Source organism: Astyanax mexicanus, chromosome 17, assembly GCF_023375975.1.
Source record: "Astyanax mexicanus isolate ESR-SI-001 chromosome 17, AstMex3_surface, whole genome shotgun sequence".
Classification (NCBI taxonomy): Eukaryota; Metazoa; Chordata; class Actinopteri; order Characiformes; family Acestrorhamphidae; genus Astyanax; species Astyanax mexicanus.
The window spans coordinates 32,610,322-32,631,508 of NC_064424.1; the positions used below are offsets into that span (position 1 = coordinate 32,610,322).

Here is a 21,187-nt window from a genome sequence, read left to right on the forward strand (position 1 = left end):
TAAAATAAATTAAAATAAAAGTAAAATTTTGTTATCCTTTGGTGTGTGTGCAAGTTTTTTTTGTTCTGTTTTTTGTGGCCGGTGGAGGGGGGGGGGGGGGGGGGGCTGGGGGGGTTAACCTCCCTGAAATCAACTTTTGCAACTTGTGATGTCTGTTAATATAATTTTTCTTCTGTTAATCATCACCATTGAAGAAAGTAAACACAGCTGAGCTCTGGTACTGTACCGGTAATTTGGTGGAAATGTAAATGGTTAGGTAATAAAATACATAACCTGCACATTTACTGGTGAAACATTAAAATTACTGGTCACACTTGGTGTTCAGTACAAAAAAAATCACTTTGCTTGAAGAAGCCTGAGCTGTAAACTCAATGAAGGCAGTCTGAGATTTTGAGCTTTGTCTGGGAGAATGGGACAGGTCTACCAAATGTATAGGTGAGTATATGGCTCCGCCTGTGGTCTGTGCAGACTCTGGTTGTAAATGTGACAACATGGCAGACGTTTTTGGCTTCATTACTATAGAAAGGAAAGGAAATTGGAAGAGAATGTTTTTACTGTTTTTATTTGCTAGCTTTTTGCTAGTTCAATACACTACCCAGCTGGTATTTCAACGTTGAATCAACGTTGGATTTGGTGTAGATTTTGAAAAGTGAATCAACGTTGATATGGCAACATTGTTTTAATGTTGTACATTCAACCATTAATAAACCATAGCTTTCTAAAACTAGATAATCCTATGGTTAACATTAATAACCTTACAACAGTGTAATAAATCTGAGTATACAGAATGTTCCCACCACTACCAATCTGATACAACATCTGTCCAACCGTTTTTGGAAATTGTATGGTGATGAAATGTAAAATTCTAATTCAAGGCAGAAGGTTGAGGACATTACATTATTTCAACATTTAAATTTAAAAGTTTGCACAACAAATTAATATTAAATGTTGGTTCAACGTTGAAACAAAAACAGATATTACTTTAATCATATTCAACCATATTTTAACGTTGAAGGTTGGTTGTGTGCCAGCTGGGTACAGTCAACATGTGTGACTTTGTGTTTGATATTTTGACAACAATTGTTTTTATTAGAAACACCTACTACCTTCCACTCACTGGCCACTATATTAGAAACAACAACTTTTACCTTGTGATTTTACTCACTGGCCACTTTATTAGAAACACCTATATTATATTATCAGCCTTCCTCTAACCCATACATCCCTGGTCAGTTTCTGATTAGAAGGCTATGGTGGTCTGATCTCATCACAGCACTGACACTGATTTGATTGTGTTTATAGCAGTGTGTGATGCACGTTTAATGCAGAGAGTGTATCAGGTAGAAATGGCCCAAATGCAGGTGAGCAGAACTCACAGCTTACTTTAAATTCATGAGTTCAGTCCAGTACTAAAGCGTGTGGTGACACCTAGTGGTCAGGTGCTGTTTTGGAGCAAAGGGATTTTATAACCAAGGTCAGTGGGTCAAATTAACCCTTTCTATTGCAGAAATATCATTATTATTATTACTAAACTCCAGCTAAATATAATATACCCTGGAGTGAAACAAACTGTAAAAAGTTGGTACTTTTCATTTCATTGGGGTCAACATAAACTCAGTGGTCTTACTGCTGCTCTATAAAATACATATCACGTAATTTAAATGTATATTTAGTTTTGAAACGTCCCTACAATTTAAAAATATGCTCTCTCAATCGGATTGTTAAAGAAAAATAACAAATTATTAATTATTAATTGAGTGAATATATTTTTTATTTGAAGGCAGAATTTATTAATGCTGGACTGGGTGATTTAATATGAAAATGTTTTATCAATCTATCAAACAATCAACCAATTAATCTTTATTTTCGAAGGTAACCCTTATGTTCAATTTAGAAAAAAAAATTATTATGTTTATTTACTGTTATTTATTAAGTAACATTTATTATGCTTCATGAAATACTCCTTACATCCCAAATACAAATTAATAAATCAATTAATCTGACAAAAAAAATTATATATATATATATTAATTTGGTTCATAGGTTTTTGGAGCTTGTTAGCTAAATTAGCTACCTTAGCTTAGTAGCACCAGTGCTTAAACAAATCACATACATACCCTATATATTTGTGCAGTACTAAGACATATGTTGAAAAATACTATGTAATATTTTTACATATGTATTTAAAAAATGTGTGTAAATATAGTTTTGAGTAGACATTTGGGCAGCCCCATTCTTTTACATTTTATTGTTATTTTTTATGTTTGATTAACTGGTTAAAAACACACCAACGCATACCTTATCCTGGTAAACTGTTTAGTTGGCTAGCTCAGTCAGGTTGTTCATGATCGTAGATAAGCTAAACCATTAAACTTCATAAAGAAAAATACTCTATGTGGGTCAAGGGCTAAACTTGGCAACCAGCTTAACCTTGTTTGAGGAGGCCATGTTGGTTTTTGGTGAGGAGAAAATAAAATATGGTGTCTACAAAGTAACGGCTATGAGTACCTCCTGTACACATACTCACAATACTCTATTTGCTCAATCCCAATTGGGGATACATGGGTAACCGCCCCCTCTGGTTCCCCCATGGTCGAAAAAGTATTGCTAGAGTGTATTGCTTAAGTGCCAGAAAGTGGCAGAAATAATAGTGCCCTATTTGCTGCCCCTCTTGTGGGACAAAAGTCATGGAATGAGTACCCTTCCGCCCTGTTCACTCAGCTATGTGGTAGGTATACCAGGTATATCCAAATATCCACATATACAGTATAATGTCCCTCTGCTAGCCTCAGGGTTTGCATATGGGACTGCATATGCACCAGTCATGTTTTCCTCTGTGCTGTGGCTTGGCTCCGCCCCTTACCTGAGGCCCATCAATGAGACACAGCTGCAGCCTCGTCAGAGGACTGATGAGCACCCATTTGAAAGAGCTCAGTGTGTCTTTGCAAAGTGTCTTCGTTTGTTACTAGAGTTTGGAGTGTTTAGAGACATTTAGATTTGTCTCTGGACTTGGATAATGTCTAATTGTGGTTATATAATTAAAGACTGCAGTCCTGTGTCTGTTTCTCTGCATACTTTATTATCCGCTTTTACCCTGTTCTTCAATGTTCAGAACCTCAAAAGACCACCACAGAACAGCTATTATTTGGGTGGTGGATCATTCTAAGCACTGCAGTAACACTGTACCACATGGTGGTGGTGTGTTAGTAGTCTGTGTTGTGCTGATACGAGTGGATCAGATACAGAAGTGCTGCTGGAGTTTTTAAACACATCTTAAACACTTTCTTTACAATAATATGTGAAAATGTTTATATCCCTAAAAAAAACAGTGTTTTTTTTTTATTTGTCGTCTTGTGCAGTGAGACCACTTTTGTTAGATTAATCATGATAAAACAGGGGTTCTCATCTCTGGTCCTCAAGACCTTCTCCTATCTTGCATGTTTTGGGTGTTTCTTTGCTCTAAAACACTTTATTCAAATCAGCAGTCTGTTACCAAAATTCTAAATCTAATTTAAGTTTGCTATATCCACAGGGAGCGTCACAGTACTGTTAGCCAATGAAAGGTGTGTCATAAATATTTATGAGTTAGAGACAAAATCCAGTTGTTTTTCCCTGAATGGGTTAAAATAGAACAGTTGATTGTTGACAGTCACGTGTGTTTACTGTAAATTTAATTTGTTTTATTAAAGTTTTCACACCTGTAGTTGGTTTCTATGGTCCAGATCAGTTTGTTTACTTCAAATGGTTTGGTTTGGTTTCTCACAGGCACAAACTTAAACGGATCAAAATGCTTTCCAGTAAATAATGTGAGCATGCTGTCTCCTCTGATTGGTCAGAGCTGTCTGGTGTGGGAACAAGAAAGTATATAAAGCGAGAAGATTCTGTGTTCCAGCACATATATCTGTGAAGCTGCTTTAATACAGAACACTGAAAATTTGCAGCTGCACTTTTAAACACAAAATCTTCCAATACACAGCGATAATGGAACTGTGGTATAATTACAAGAATACTTAAAAGGTTTGGGCTATAACGTGTATTATTGCTTAATTTTTATTTTGATATTTTAGCCATTAAAGCTACGTTCACATTACTGGGCTGAAGTGACACAAATCCAATCCGTTCAGATATTTTTATGGCTGTGTGAACGTGCTAAATCCGTTTTTTTTTCTAATCAGAATTGAGACACTTTCATATGTGGTCCTAAATTGGATACATTTCCGATCCATGGACATGTGACATGAATCAGAATTTGAGATGTCAAATCTGAATTCAATCGTCTTTTTGTTTTTACACATGCGCTATGAGCTTCTCTCTCATACCCACACATTTCTTCTCATCTTGGTGCAACTATATGCAAAAACAGCAAAAGCAAACCGCCTGGCCTTTTTTCTCCTCCTCCACCTGAGCATGAACCAGAAACCAGCTGTTTTTTTCCACTCCAGCAAAAGATGCTTCACACATGAGCTGCTAACGCATCTATTTCCATTTATAAAGCTACGAGTTGTCTCTCCAATATGACGGTTTTTGTTGTTGGTGAAGAAGGGGATTTTATATATGTATCAATGTGTGCATGTAAGATGTTTTAGGGACAGATTTGTTCACATTACACACAGATACAGATCACTTACATTTCTGAATGTGAACCGCCAGAATAGCCAAATCCAATCCAGGCAAAAAAATCGGATTTGAGCAATGTGTCTTATAATGTGAACATATAGCCTTAGCTCCATTTACCCCTATTCATTTTGGATTTACTCGCGGGCTCCTTCTAGCGGTTAAAAGTAATTTTTCTGCTATAACGGCAGAGACGGGACGTGGGTAGTATCTACAGCTGTGTCCCAATTCAGGAGATGCATCCTTTGAAAGATGCGGCCCCTGAATTGGGACACATTCTACATAAACCGTCTCTGGTGCAGCGCTGTGTGGGACACGCCCATTTTTACTGGTTGCCAATCAGTTCCACAGCTCAACACTGGAAGCTCTATAGCCCAGACCTGGCATTAGAAATGGTGCCAAAAGCTAACACTGTAAGAGTCTTATTCTATTGCCAATATTTCTCAACAGGGATTAGACAGCCTGTGTATTTGCAATAGGTACAACATACCCAAGAGCTAAATTATAAGGAGTGTCCACAGACAACTATACTTTCAAACATGGGGATCTCAGACAATGTGCTGTCATGGTTTAGATCATACCTCACTGGGCGCTCGTTCAAGATGTCGTGGCAAGGACAGCTGTCCTCAGCCCACTCCCTATCCACTGGGGTTCCCCAGGGTTCGGTACTGGGTCCCCTTCTCTTCTCAATATACACTGCCTCTCTTGGTCAGGTTATCCACTCACATGGCTTTTCCTACCATTGCTTTGCTGATGACACCCAGCTATACCTGTCATTCTCACCTGAAGATAACTCAATCTCTGCACGGATATCGTCGTGTCTCTCTGACATATCCTCTTGGATGAAGGAGCATCACCTTCAATTAAATCTCTCAAAGACTGAACTTCTGGTCATACCAGCAAAACCATCTTTTCAACACAACCTCTCTATAAGCATCGACTCTCTCTCTCTCTCACCGACAAAGATTGCTAGGAACCTGGGTGTTATGGTTGATGACCAGCTCTCCTTCACGCACCATGGGGCCTCAGTTGCTCGATCCTGCCGCTTCGCGCTTTATAACATCAGGAAAATTAGACAGTTTCTGACGCAACAGGCCACCCAACTCCTGGTACAAGCAGTCGTCATCTCACGCCTCGACTACTGCAATGCCCTGCTAACTGGCCTCCCGGCCTGCATAGTAAAACCACTCCAAATGATCCAGAATGCAGCAGCACGTCTGGTCTTCAACCAACCAAAACGGGCACATGTCACCCCGCTGCTCATTGAGCTCCACTGGCTACCAGTTGATGCTCGCATCAAATTCAAAACTCTTACAATCGCCTACAAGGTGATGACAGAACAGGCTCCTTCCTACCTGCACTCACTCCTGAAGGCTTACGCTACCTCCCGGCCGCTGCGCTCCTCCAATGAACGTCGCCTCGCTTTGCCAAACACTCACACAAAGCAATCCAGACTGTTCTCATACAGAGTTCCCCAATGGTGGAACAAACTACCTTCCACTACCAGATCAGGAGAATCTCTCGCTATCTTTAAGAGACTCCTGAAGACAGAGCTCTTCAAAGAGCACTTACTCTCCTAACACCTCTAACACACTAACTACTTCTAACCCCATTTCCTTCTTCCCCTCCTTCACTTCTCTATCCCTTTATTTCCCTTCGATCTCCTTTAAGCCCTATCTAAAAATGGGTTATCTAAATTCCTATTACTTTTGTACTTCATTATTGTAAGTCGCTTTGGACAAAAGCGTCTGCCAAATGAAATGTAATGTAATGTAATTTGGGGATGTATAGTTAGAGTATGATCAATATGGGATTAGTGGGAATAGTAAAAACAATTGAGGGATTTATGTTATAAAATGCATGGAAAACAAGAAATGTATAAGTGGCCATAATAGAAGGTAAAATACAAAAAAATAAAATAAATTAGGAGACCACTTCAGTTTCTGAATCAGTTTCTCTGATTTTGCTATTTATATGTATATGTTTGAGAAAAGGAACTCTTGTTTAATTCTATAAACTACATTTCTTACAAGTTACATATAAAACTAGTAATTTCGAGCTGCAATAACAAAAAAGATGCAGAACTTTCAGACCTCAAATAATGCAAATGCCAATATTTGGTGGAATAACTGTGGTTTTTAATCAGCTTTCATGCATCTTGGCATGATCTCGTCTTACACACTGCTTTTGGATAACTTTATGCCTGCACTCCTGGTGCAAAAATTCAAGCAGTTCAGCTTGGATTGATGGCTTTTGATCATCCATCTTCCTCTTGATTATATTCCAGAAGTTTTCAATTTGGTCAAATAATAGAAAATAATTTATAAGTAGCCTCTTATTTTTATTTCAGAGCTGTATATTTATTTTAAAATTTTCTGTTTGCACCCTATCCAGATTGTAAGCACCTGCTGCCATCAAAAATGTTGATGCAGCACAGCAGTCAAATGATCCCTGCTCTGTGGAGGTCCTGACTATTAAAGAAACAGGATATAAGGAGGATAAAACATTTAGGAGAAACAAAAGTCTAGAGTTTTAGTAATTATATAACTACACAGTGCTCGTATATTGCACAGTGGAAAGAAAAACAGAAAAAAGGTGGTTTTAATGCTGTGCTTGATCAGTTTATAGAGTAAATCAGGACAAGACAAACACCTCAGGATTTTTTTTTTACTTTTTATTATCACAGAAGCACAACAAGTACCACTATGCAGATCATCATCAAAACATCAAAAAACATCCAAAATCACCAGAGGGGGAAAAAAATAATAAAGTGAGAAGGAATGCTAGCTTCATGAGAGTAGCGCAGCAGAACAGTTTCAAAAACGAGGCTCAACGGTAGACTCACAAAACAGAAAACGAGGTAAAAGCACTTTGGATGTTACACCTCCTTCTGACCTTCTAGCTTTGTACCATTTGACGATTCCACAATTGTGAAGTACCGCAATCCGAGGTAACAGCAAAGTAAAAAGTAGGATGATTTGTACTGGTTACCAATTCAACACAGTTTTGGACACATTAAAGAGGGTGGTATCACTTTAAAAGCGCACAAGCCAATCAAATTGCAATGCAGGGCTACCCAAACGTGTAAACTGAATGACCTATTTGTGTACATTCAAGAAAACAAAAACTGAATTTCACTTTTTATAAACGATTTGAGCATAAAAATAAGAACAAACAATACACTGATTGATACTTTATATGCTGTGTGAATTGCAATATGCTCGTAGCTCCCTTGCTGGACGATTCCCTCGTAACAAGAACGCAGACTAAACTGATAAACATAAACTGTCAAACAGGATGAAGACTGGAAGAGTGAGGAAGGAATGACAAGAGAAGGGAGAGGAGAGATATAAAATTCAGCCACACTACACTGGAACAAATACCAAAAATAATCCAGCAGTATTTCAACACAAAAGCCAGAGTGAGGAAGAAGCGCTCACTTTATAAGTGGGGTACAAAGTGGTAGGGGGTGGGGCTTATGTGGAGGCATCAGGGGTTGTGGACAGTAGGAATAGGAGCTGGAAAAATGGGTTTAAATGAGGACAGGAATAACGAATGGGTGAAGGGATGTTGCAGGGGCTGTCGAAGGTCTTGGGTTCTGGAACTAATCTTCATCCGAAGAATCCCTGTCGAAGTTGTAGGCCATGAAGAAAACATCAGGTCGAGATGGGACGGGGGAATGGCCTGGATTCACAATCTCAAAGCCCAGAAAGCTGAACGTACGCACCAGCTTAGCTAAAGAGGAGGGGAATAAAAGTAGGGTTAAAAGAAGGCTTTGGGAAAATTTTCCCAAACACGATACCAAAAAGGGATTAAACCTAGTCTTGGACTAAATAGCATTTTAATTAAACATTTTTCACTGAAGAATAATAAAGAAAAAGCAGCACACAACAAAGCAGAGTCTATGACTATGATTAACTTCAGTTAAGAAAACATACCATCTATGCCTGAGAATTATAGACTTATACAAATATTTAATGCTCTGCTTAGATATACAATTTAGGCCATATAGTTCTATATATATATATATATATATATATATATATATATATATATATATATATATATATATATATATATATATATATATATATATATATATTTATTTACATGTCAAAATCTGAAATCTAAAGACAGGTGTAGTTTTATGGCTTATGTACTAAATTATATAGAGAGTGAAAAGGAAAAAAGGCTTAAAAGGTCATCTATAAACGAGCTATTTTTGGATTGGCTGTGCAATGAATTGACAGTGGGGCTTCTGTAACATTGTGATGATTGATACATTTAATTTTTTTTCCCCCCTACAGTTTATATTCCATATATGGGAACTGGAAAGTGAACAAATTAAATGTTTTATAATATTTGGACAATTTTGCATTTGCCAGTACAAGACTATAAATGAATAAAGAAAACAATGAGGAAAAAAAAAAAAAAAAAAAAAAAAAAAAAAAAAGTGTTATTCAAAACATACCACGATCGTCTCTGTTCTTATAAAAGCAGACAAACACGCTGACAACTTTTAGATGTTCTTCAGCAAATTCCAGCAGAGAAGCAAAGCTAGAGGAACAAAAACAGAAAAAGCATTAAGGCATTGCATATTTATTAACAGCATTAATTTCCATGTTTTTCTACGGTCATCTAATCATGCTGTATAATAAGGTAAATTAAATTTAGTTTTGTTGATAAACTATCACCCTAGCTGACCCCTCACCTTTCTTTGCTGCCCTCCGGGAGCGGGTCGTTGGGGATTTCAACATAGAGGCCGTCCCCGCGAAGCACCGCCTCCCAGTGTATACTCCGGGAGACGGTGGGCCGGCTCTGGAAATGCAGTATCCCGGGGCGACCAGCCCCAGCAGGTTGCTCCGTCACAGTCAACTTCCTGTCCTGCTCGCACAGAGCAAGAGAGAGAATAGAGGAAAAAGAGTAATCATTATTAAGGAGGGAATTGAGGCTGTACTAAGGTAAACAGCATTAGAAAACAATTTAATTCAATTAAGAAAAAGGGGCCAGGAGGATCTCTCTGCATACAGTAAACACATTGTGATTGGCCAGGTGGTTCACAGTAAGAGCAATAGTACTGATTGGTCAGGAAGTTCATATTAAGGGCAGTGGTTTTTTTAGGGAAGTCCCTGAAAAAAAACTAACCAGAGACAATATAATACAGTAAAATAAATAAAATAAACAACAATAATAATAATAAAAAAAAAAAAAAGCGGCAGATCTAAACCACAGACAATTTTTTTTTTACTGTCGCCATCCCAACAGTACAAGTAAACTACCAGCATATAAAAAAATGTGAATCATGGTTTTAATATGGTGATCATTAACACAACACATTAAGTGATTAACACCACCACAATAAATATACTTATGCCAATATAACACTGATTTTTATTTACATTTCAATACTTACTAATAAAAGCTTAAAAGCTGGTGGGTCACATTATTTACACATACCAGCACTGTTTGATATTTGCACTGGTGATTTTAATGTTTGTTTCAAGTTAATATATTGTTTCGATTAATACATTTAGTGAACAATTATAATTTAAGATGTGCAGGCTACTACAATATAAGGCTTTTACAAACGCATTTTTGTAATCAAAATTGTTTTTATACCGATAAAATGATAAAAATGTATTAAAAAAAACATTTTTAACTTGTTTTACTGCATTGCAAAAGTATCAGCTTAGAACCCTGCAGAAACTAGAAATCTAAATCAAATTACTTTGATTCTGGGGTCAAAAAAAAAACAAACAAAACAACAAAAAAAACAAAGATATGGACAAAGTTATGGACACCCTGGTTTTCCAACTGTCAGTAGTGAACCTACTGGGTCACAGGGTTTAGTGGACTGGTTGACTGTGTGGCGTTTTACACACATGTGCACACACACGGTGGCATGTGACCCGAGGCACATACTGGTGAAAAACAAGCCAACACACAAAGCCTCATATGTTTTCTGATACCACTGTTTTTTGTTTTACTTCATGCTGCTGAAGTTTTTGTGCATATAACAAAAAAAAAACCTTCGCTGAGGCCCGAGTGTGAGGGAGTGTGTGTTTGCGCCCTTTGCACACTGATACCACAAGGTCATGTGATGGGATGTAGCCTGCGTGTGTGGTATGCCAGCTGCAGACTGACCTACTAGAACATTCTTCACACTAGTGTTCCGGCTGTGTTAACACACTACTGTTGCTGCTGCATTCTTAGTTTCACCTTCTGCTTGTAGTAAAGCTACATTATATTGCCACTGAAGAGCTCATACCTTACATTATGAAATGCATGTCATAAAGACACATTATGGTTATTGATTCACAATATAAGACCACATTTCAACAATTTTATTTCATATTTAAACTAGTGATGGAATTGTTAACTGTCTTTGTATTGATATCAGCCGACTGTCAGCCAAAATATGCGATCCACGAGTACTTCTCTAATTTAGCCAATCCTGTGGGGCGTTCAGATCATATTTGGGAAATAAGTAAGTATTACAAAAGCACTGTGCATGACTAACTGTAGAGGCTAACATGTCTTGTGGAAGAAAAAGGATAAAAGATCTGTAACAGTACTAACCAGATACAACTATTTAAAACACATCAGTGAGTAGCTATTAGCACAGCGATACACAGCACAGCTAAGGAGTACCAAAGCATTTTTAGTGAGTTTGACTCTAAAAAATGAAGAATGGTTAATCTTAAGAGACAGCATTCAGCAGATTGCAGGAGCCCTGCATGACTATGCATTACTCAGTTGATCGCCTGAAAAGGTTAAAATGTTACATCCAGCTCTGCCCTCAATTCGGCCTCAGCGATCATCCCCACTAACACGTAACATCCAATCTCCAAATTAAACCAGGCTGTTTACTGCGCCGTCAAGGATACATTCACACAGCGTGCATGTAACAGTAGCCGAATCTGAAAGACCTTAATCTTGTTATTAGCGTGAAAGGGCAGCAAAGCTATCCAAAATGTGCCGTTTCAATTCCAATTTTAACCACTTGTGTACAATACTGAATCAGGGTCAGATTGGAATTAAGATATACACTGACATCAGGCCAAAACCAAATCATAATTTTGTATGCCCTCATGCAGCACTAATGCTACACTTTGTATTGTTCCTTATGCAGGAAGACCAGGAAGAGACATTACCTAAAAATTTGTCAGAAAATCAGAAGGATTGTGCATGCTTTAAGTGCAATCTACCATCAATATACACTCTCATGCCAAATGTCATAAACAGGAACCAGTATCCCATGGTACAGAACCATGTCCCATGACTTTTGCCTAGCCCCATGGAAGCTAAAGAATGCTGAACAGAATGCTTCTTCCAAAATTCAGATTGCTGATTGGCCGTTGCTGTACTGTGCATGCAGGTTATTTACATCTGCTTTTCTTTATCTTTTTTTGTGGTCACCTGATGATTCTGCAGTTCAGTGCAGTCTATGAAAACAAACTTTCAGCACATTATACTAATTTAGAATAAGACACATAAATAAATACATATATACAAAGGATCTTAACTGGAGTTTTTTGTCTCTTAATAATTTTAGAGAAAAATTAATTTTCTGAATCAGTTTATCTGATTTTGCTATTTATAGGTATATGTTTAAGGCAGATCATTTTACAACACAATCACTGTTTCTCTATGGAACGTAATACACACGGACACACAATATAATTTTCTGAAATTTTCTTAGCCATAATTTAATGTAGTATTTTTTTTTATTTACTAAATAATGACCATATAAAAGAACACGTGGATGCACTCACCGAGTACAGTGGCCGAGCTGCGGGAGGGTGATCCCGTGTGCCATTCCCTCGCCCACCTGGGATCTTCAGGGGTGGGAGAGGGGCATCAGGAGCACCACAGAGGCCCAGGACCAGGGGTACTACTACAGCGTAGAGACAAACTGGGGAAGACACAAACAGTCATTAAATGTGTATTATAAAACAGATGAATAATTCATATAACAACAGGCCTGTATATTATTTTATTTCAAAAAATAAATAAATATAATAACTGCTGCTGGTGTGATCTGTAAGCGTTATGCAACAGCTTAAACCACACTAAAACAGAGCATTTATCATCGTTCTATCAGTTCCTTCTGTCAAAGCCCTCTGAGCCACAGCTTCAGCTGCTGCACTGCGAGATTACACACAGAACTCATGTTGACAGTTCACAGCCAAATCCCAGACCTAATAAAAACATAAAACCAGACTCATAAACTGAGAGGCCATGACGCACTAAAACATTCCGTACTTCCAGGAAAGAGTGCTCTCACACACTTTCACTGTATTTTACACTGATCAGACACATATCCGTGCCAAATTACATGTGACTGGACTATAATGTAATTATAAAACTGGAAAGAAACATTAACCATACTTAACCTTAACTGTATAACATTACAATAAGATATCACTGCAGATTTAACAGTGCAGCACCTTTTCCACTTTACATTGTAAACTTAATATCTCAATCAAATAAACCTACTATTAAAAATACAATACACAATAATCATTCATTAATGGAACAATATTTGTATTACTCCTTTTTTCCTGTTCCTGAACTTGTTTCAGTAAATATTATAGTAACTACAAACTGTAATTTGATTATGACAAAAACTACACATGCCGTATTACTGTGCCCCTACAGAATGACATGTAAACGGGTCCTGTCCTGATTGGCTACCTTGTATCAGGCCTACAACAGGAACACAGCCTAAAACGCATCATAGTAGTTAAAATAGGTGCATAGAAATTTAAATTTAGGGACTAAACCCAACAAAATTAAAACATTTTGTTGACATTTCACCGTAGACAAACCACCAAAAGCACACAATGGCTTTAAACAATTTAAGCATTGTTTGGTACAAAGGATTTCTGCCAAAAACATAAAATACCTTTTTTGTGGCATTTTTATATCATTTAACATTTTAGATACTGAATATCACTGCTTCTGGAACAATAACCAAAATGAGGAAGATCCAAACTGCTGACTCGAGAAGTGGCCTTTGACAAATTTGTTCATTTCCGTTACATCACAAAAACAGTGAACTGGTTGTTCATGTCGCAGCCCAGTTTCTATCACTCCTACACAACAAACTGCACACTACATTTCATCTTAATCTCTACTTAGGGTTGGACAATATGGTCAAATTTGCTACTTAACTTCAGATGATCAAAAAACATTTTTCATAAAGCCATTTCCACAATGCCCAGTAATTATCGTAATATTTTAGCAGATCTCCATTACTAGACATTAATTTCTGTGTAGCGTGATTTGAACTAATGTAATTTTCAATAAGAACATTACCCAAAATACTATAAAACGTTCTTACTATGTATTTAACTTCTAATATAAATGCTTGTTATCATCAATTTGTGTTTATTTTTTATTCACTAATGTTACATTTCCACGTCATGTCAAAAATGAATTAAATGATGGACTTGGTTTTAAAGGGGTTAATTTACTGTTAATAAAACTGGACAAACGCCTCGTGTAATTGTGTAACACACTGTAAGAATTAAACAGTGTTTGTTGTTTCACTTATATAATATTTGCCTCCAAAAACATAATTCTAAGCCAAAAAAAAAACCATGGTGAGGGGCGTCTCTTACAGGGCTTTCTCAGTCCCTAGGCGTAATACACTAAACATCCTGAGAGCATCATCATCACACAAGCTTGTGTTCGTTCATTTGACCTTATTTACAGAATGCAGATATACTACTGGGTCAGTGCTGAGAATTAAACTAGCTCCTTTTTTTATATTTTAAAAATATTTTAAAAGGTATTTTTTGCTTCTACAGGTCAGTTTTAACCATTTAACAATTCAAATGCTTAAATTAAATGTTTTATGTTCAACAGAACTAGTACTAATCTTACTTATATAACTATATTTAAATACAAGTTATACAATTGTTGTGTTACATCAGGATGTTTACCTTAAAATATTTACAGTTTCTTAATGCCCACAGTAAGAAACAATCATCAACGAGCTACTTCCTAAATTGATCAAATTCAATTCTGAGCTTATATAAGTAACTTATAGCTTACATAAATAACCAGACATATTCCTAATCTCTTATTGGTTAATAAAAAATCATTTAAAAATACTCATTTTTTTATTCTTTCTGCTAAAATTTGTATGCATAAAATATATATTTTTAAGGAATACACTTAAATTGTTTCTATCTCAAGGACATCATAAAAAAGCCTTAAAATTGTAAATAACCCTCCAAAAAATACAATACACAATTAAAAACGTTATTATTCAGGCTATTAAACAGTAAAAGTAGGTTATCTGAAACCGGAACGGCACCTCCGCAACATAAGGCCATTGTGACGCAGTCTTAACAGTAATGTAGCGACGACGTCACACACACCACGATGTGAAAACGTTCTAAAATCGCTGACTAAACGTTTTAATTTAGCTAAAAACGGAAAAGAAACGACTGTACACTCAAATACAACAAAAAGAGACTGATGACAACCTCATTTGAATAGCAATTCCCAGCTAACGAACCAAAAAACACCACAGCTGGCCTAGCGAGCGAGCTAGAGATGTTCAGATAAACTGAGCTCAGGCAGGGTAAAGCTAGGATAAGTTAAGCTAATCCTCAACTGGCCTTTTAAACACGTTAGCGTTAGCTAGTTTAGCACATCCAAGATAGCCTGGTTCGTCCTTTAAGTTAAATACAGACACAACATGTTACATAATTGGAATACTAATAAAGGTAACGTTATAAATATATAAGGATTAGCTAGATTATATTGTTGTTGTTATATAAGAGTCGAAAAAACTTTAACAGCTAGGTTAGCTAAAGGATGACAGCAGCAGAAGGCTAGTTAGCTAGCATGCTGCCCTGTTGGTAAAGTAAGAGTTAGGAAGTCCAGGTCCAGAATGTAAAAATCCACCCAAGCTTCTCGTTCCAAATGCCTGGGCGGCTCTGCTGCAAAACCCTGATATGGATTATTAATTTCTGGACCTGGACTACCCACCGCTATGAGCTAGCCATTTAGTTAGCTACACAATTAGCCAAAGAAGCTAAGCCAGATAAGGCCAGGCTAGGCCCAATCTATGCTAAGATAAGCTAAAATAAGCTAACCCTTCCCCCACCGTCGACTATTTTTCCGACTTACCTGCCGATCATGTCACAAATATTACTAGTACTTGTCAAAGCGTCCATCCTGGCCTGATCTTGCCTTTTTCCTTCTTTTTCGCGAGCAAAGCAGTGACTGTTCAGTATCCGCTGGAGGTTGGATTTGACCATCCGGCCCTGGGACGATTCACGGCCGCCTCACTCTGCTCTCGCCTCGTTTACAAAGTGAAGGCTAAGCCGCTGTAGAATCGCGTTTTGTGGCTCTCAATTTCACACCCGCATTCGAGTACAGTCCACCTCTCTAGCGCTGGGATTGGTGATCAGTTTGTCATAGTCTACGACTAGCTAATCATCGTGCGGGACCCAATTTACCAACAGCCAATCGAGACCAATGAGAGGCGGGACCTGCCGGAATAGGAGCGGGAAAGAAAATAAAAGGCCATACGCAGCACACAGAGGATTAAAAAAAAACACAACAAGCTGCAGAAGTGAAGAGGATCCGTGGGGGCGTCGTTGTAGCTAATGGAAAATTACTGAAACCCTGCAGAAAACACTGGAGGAAACGAAAAGAAAAGCTGTTTATTTTCATCCACCCCACACAAACTCACACATGATCAGCTGCAGACGTGTTGTGTTAACTGCTGTTTTGTCAAAATAACACTACCTGATTAATCACAAGTTTTAATAATATATGATTTAGTCTGTTTAGACAAGCAGTATGGAACAATGGATGCAGAATGTTTAGAATTTAAATGAGTTTTTGTTTCATTTTTAAAAGGGTAGAATGTGTACCGCTGGTGGTCAATGAAAAATCCCAGAGAAGGCCCCAGAAATCGCATTATTTAATTATGATTTGTTGTTTTTGTTGTCAAAACCTGATAGACTAACCTGTATGCAAGCACACTCTTGCTTTAGTTGTGAGATGTTATCTTGTTAGTGAAGTTGAACACCGGCCAGTGTGCTCATGACAAGGTCACATGAATTATGGAAGTTGATAATGGGTGTCAGGTGGATGGGATATTCTGTTTCTGTTACTGTGCAGGTCCTTATTATTCCATGATCCACAGTGTCAGGTGTGGACCAGTAATATACCATTAGCTCTATCAGGATGGGATTAGTTTCTCAGAGGGACGTCTGTGAAAAATATTTCACACTTTTACTCAGTGATGAAACTTTTGTATCTGGACTGCAATTAAAAAAAACAGGAGGACCAGTGAGTTTTCAGGCTTTCTCAGTCACATGACATCGTGTTCAGTAGCTCCTTCAGTTCCACTAGCTGTTGTGTTTACGTGGATCTCCATGGAAACACGCGCCCAAAGTGTAATTACTGTGAGGTAAACTCAAAGATGTCCGTCCGGACGGGACTAAAATTACTGGAGGACCACGGAGTTCAGAGAGAAACAGTAGATAATTCAGGGTGTTTTAAGCCATCAAACCTAGATATGGCCTAGATATGTTAAGGAAAATTAAGCTAAGATAAGCTTCAATTGGCTTTGTAAACATACAGTGTTAGCTAACTAGCACTAAGCACAGCTTATCTAGCTTGGTTTTTCAGTTAATAGGGTTTAAGGTGATGTCATGTAGACACCATAGGCACTTTTTACTCTTCAGGGCATAAGAGTGCGCTTGATCCAAGGCTCCTTAGTCTAGACTGCAGATTAAGCGTTAGACAGCATTACAGAGCAAGTTGCCAAAGACTACTACTAAAACTATATGTTATTAGTCCAAGTTGACTGAATTCCCAGCCCAAGTCTAGACAAAGCACAATCCAGAAATCTGACATATAGCCAAATAATCAAATTGGGCATATACCTGATATTAGAAAAAATGCATTATACATTATAAATTGTCTGTAGACATAGACATGCGCATAGACATGTGCATACTCTGTGTATTATATATCTAATCCTGATTGATGGGTTAATACATATAGTATTGTTTTGTTAAGTATATATCTCATTCATACACTAACATGCCAGAAGTCATGGGACAGCAGTATGTACTGTAAATTGACCATGAAGTCTTACCTCATGATGACAGTCTGGAAAAAAATACACCTGTATATGTTGTGAGGTGTTATCTTGTGAGTGAGTTTGAACACAATAACAGATGTCTCATTGCATGGGGCATTACATTGTATATGGTTTTATATGTTAGTATATGTGACTCAAATATATGTCCCACATTTGAAAATGGCCAATTTCCATATTGGCATATTTGTTAAATATTGTATTCAATATTTATATTCACATATACAGTATGTAGTATGTTGGATATAAGGAAATTATACTCCCAATTTTACACATTTTTTAAATCTATTTATTATAATATTAGATGTCTGATGGCCTGCAGTTAAAATGAAAACCCACTCACTATCCAGAATGCACACACAGCAGTCTGATGTTCCTGTACCTTTATCTGTACAACATCTTCATTTTTCTTCATGTAATGTGGATCAAAGTGCGCTGTCGTGAGTGATGAGCGCTACGTGACGGGACGTCTTTATTGGTCTAAAGAGCTGGTCTTTAGTGGTCTCGTGGGTCTTGTTTATAACAGGCCTTTCTGGATGGGGCTTATCTGAGGTGATATATACGTGCAGCAGCAGTAGTTTTTGCACTGTGTGAGATGAACAGATCACCGGATGAGACACCTGATCAGACAGGGTCACAGTGCATTTGCGGTAAACACTGTCTCTTTAAGCATTGTCCATCTGTCACTTACTCTGTATCTTTCTGTGCAGGATTTTTCAACAGCAGGCTATTAGAGAAACAAGGGTTGCCACTCCCCATTTTAAAATGCATTTTGACCCAACCCCCCCTCCCCTTTTTGAAAATGTAGCTTTACCTCTCCAACTTTTCAAAATCCTACTTAACCCCCCAACATTTCAAATGCAGCTTGTCACTCACATAGTTTAAAAGTGAAAACTTCACCTCAACCATTGCATTTGTGCCCCACACCAGTTTTTTCCAAACAGCAATTTGCCCATCTGTTTTCAAAATGCAGTTTTACCTTGACCAATTTTCAATATGAAATTTTGAAATTGCCTTTTTACCCCTTCCACTCCCAGATGTTTCAGCCCTTTTCTTTTTTCAAAATGTAGTCAAGTCCTCATTTTAAACAGTTTTCTCATTTTTAAAACACAGTTTGCCCTCCCCCAAAGTGTTCAAAATGCAGTTTTACCCTGACTGCATTTTAAAATGTCATGTTTGCCCTCCAACATTTTAACAAATGTGTCAGAAGTATTCACATACATTACTTAGGTAGAAGTATAAATACTAAGATTTTAATTACTTCTGTGGAAGTTGAAGTATCAACTCAAGCTTTTTACTCAAGTGAAAATGTGAAAGGTCTGGTTCTAAACTACTTAAAGAATAAAAGTAAAAGTAATGTAAGGGGGAAAAAGCCTTTAGGGACAAAAGCTTTAGCAGCACCACAGGAGCCTATAGTGCAAGCGCATTTTTATAAAGTCATAATGACAATAATGTTATATTAAAATGTTAATGTTGATAAATTTGGGATTTACAAGGCTCCCTGATTCAGCTGCATACTGTATACACCCATTGAAAATGAATGCATTTTAGAAGTTTAGATGGATTATTTCGCTCGATTATCTTCATACTAGTCTACATTCATGTGCTATGTTCTTGCTGGAGTGTGGGGGTGACGTGTGCAGGTGTGATAGATAATATTATCCAATAGGGTGTTGGAATGGTATATGTTTATACTTCTCTTATTCCAATCAAATTCAAATTCACTCTGTCAGGACGGAGAGATTTTCCTGGATAGGGTTTTATTTTTTTTTTTAACAACGAGAGGCCGGAATGAAAACAAGCTGAGAGGAAATAGGAGTAATTGAGGGTATTTTTTTTTTAATGAGGGGTAGAATGTACAGATAATTGTGTGAAAATGTAAGGAGTAGAAGTAAAAAGTAACGTGAAAAATAACTACTTCAGTAAAGTATAGATAAACAATTTTCTACTTAAGTAAAGTAACAAAGTACTTGTACTTCTTTACTTGACACTTTCAATATGCAATTTAGGTCCTCCTACTTTTCAAAATGCAGTTTTTATTTTCCAGGGCCAATTTAAGTTTTGGCCCTGTCAATTAATCCTTTCAGACCTGAATTATGGTCCAGTGATGAAAAATTTAAGAATGTAGTTTTCTGTCTGTAATGTATAGAAAATAAGACCCTGCAATCCTAATATAAAAATTCAAATGTGTTATTTTTTATTCCTAAGCATGATTTAAAAAGTGTTCTTAATCCCAGAATTAGTAATAATGAGCTTGTATTACTTTGCCTCATTTGTTCTGTAGTGCTGAATTTTTTTTTGTTGTTCAGTGGGCGGGGCTAGGCTACTGTTCATTGCCTGGTTTATAATCTATTCTGATATAGACAACAGGGCTCAGTTAGTGTTCTGTGCAACTAAACATTTAAAAAAAGAAACTACATGATGACCATTGTAATTGACGCAGCGTCTGAAAGGGTGAAATAATAATAATAATAATAATAATAATAATATATATATATATATATATATATATATATATATATATATATATATATATATATATATATATATATATATATATATATATATATAAATGCAAACTTTACACCTTCCAAAATGCTGTTTTTAACCCCCATTTCAAGCAGCAGTTGTAACTGTTGTAACAACTACTTATTTATCTACAGTTTGGCCACTCCCATTTTTAAAAACGTTTTTTTTGCCCACTCTGTTTAAAATATTTTTGAAATGTACTTTTGACAGTTAACCCTTTTCAAAAATACCTAGTTAATCGTCTCTATTCTTTTTCAAAATACCCTCCTTTTAATGTTTTTTTTTTCCTTTTTTGAAAGAGTTTAACCCTCCTGCTATTGTACTCAATAGCTAATGTGAAGTTAGAGACTGTAGCCCCTCTGTTAATGCACAGTTTGTGTTAGCCAGTTTATAGATCTGAATCAGTGGTCAGTTTGTAAGGTAGTGGTTTCTAATAAAGTTAACGTAAATGCTAATGTGTGTTGGCTACTGTTTATCCTGCTGGATGTGCTGAAAATAGTCATCAAGTTTAAAGTGACCTCCAGATGGCAGTGTTGTCTAGTGCTGGAGAGCAGCAGCTCTGTAATGTTGATTTTCAGGGCACGTCAGGTCACCACACTGTGTGATGAGCAGCAGTAAATTTACCACATCCAAACACACAGTACTACCTCCCACACCAAAAATCATCAGATAAATACACATCTATACAGTGATCATAGCTGCAGGTGGCAATCATCACGGTCTAAGCTCATTCTGCACAACAAGGCCTATTGCGTAAAATCCTTGTTACAAAGATAAATAAAAGACTGTCAGACATTTTAACCTTGGCATATGCTCTATTTCAGTCACAATAAATAAAGCAGACATTGATTGTTATGTTGAGACTCCGGTAGAAAAAACACCCACAGTTTCTGCTACAGATGAAAA

The 21,187-nt window shown here is 37.0% G+C and overlaps 1 protein-coding gene across 1 annotated transcript; it reads right to left on the reverse strand.

The window, feature by feature from the left end:
* Nucleotides 1-7,284: 7,284 nt before the first annotated feature.
* Nucleotides 7,285-15,949, reverse strand: oaz1b (ornithine decarboxylase antizyme 1b). Its single transcript, NM_001291919.1, is given in 5 exon segments — nucleotides 7,285-8,349; nucleotides 9,086-9,171; nucleotides 9,326-9,498; nucleotides 12,390-12,529; nucleotides 15,763-15,949. Coding segments are annotated over 5 exon segments (660 nt in total). The 5' UTR covers nucleotides 15,894-15,949; the 3' UTR covers nucleotides 7,285-8,218.
* Nucleotides 15,950-21,187: the final 5,238 nt, after the last annotated feature.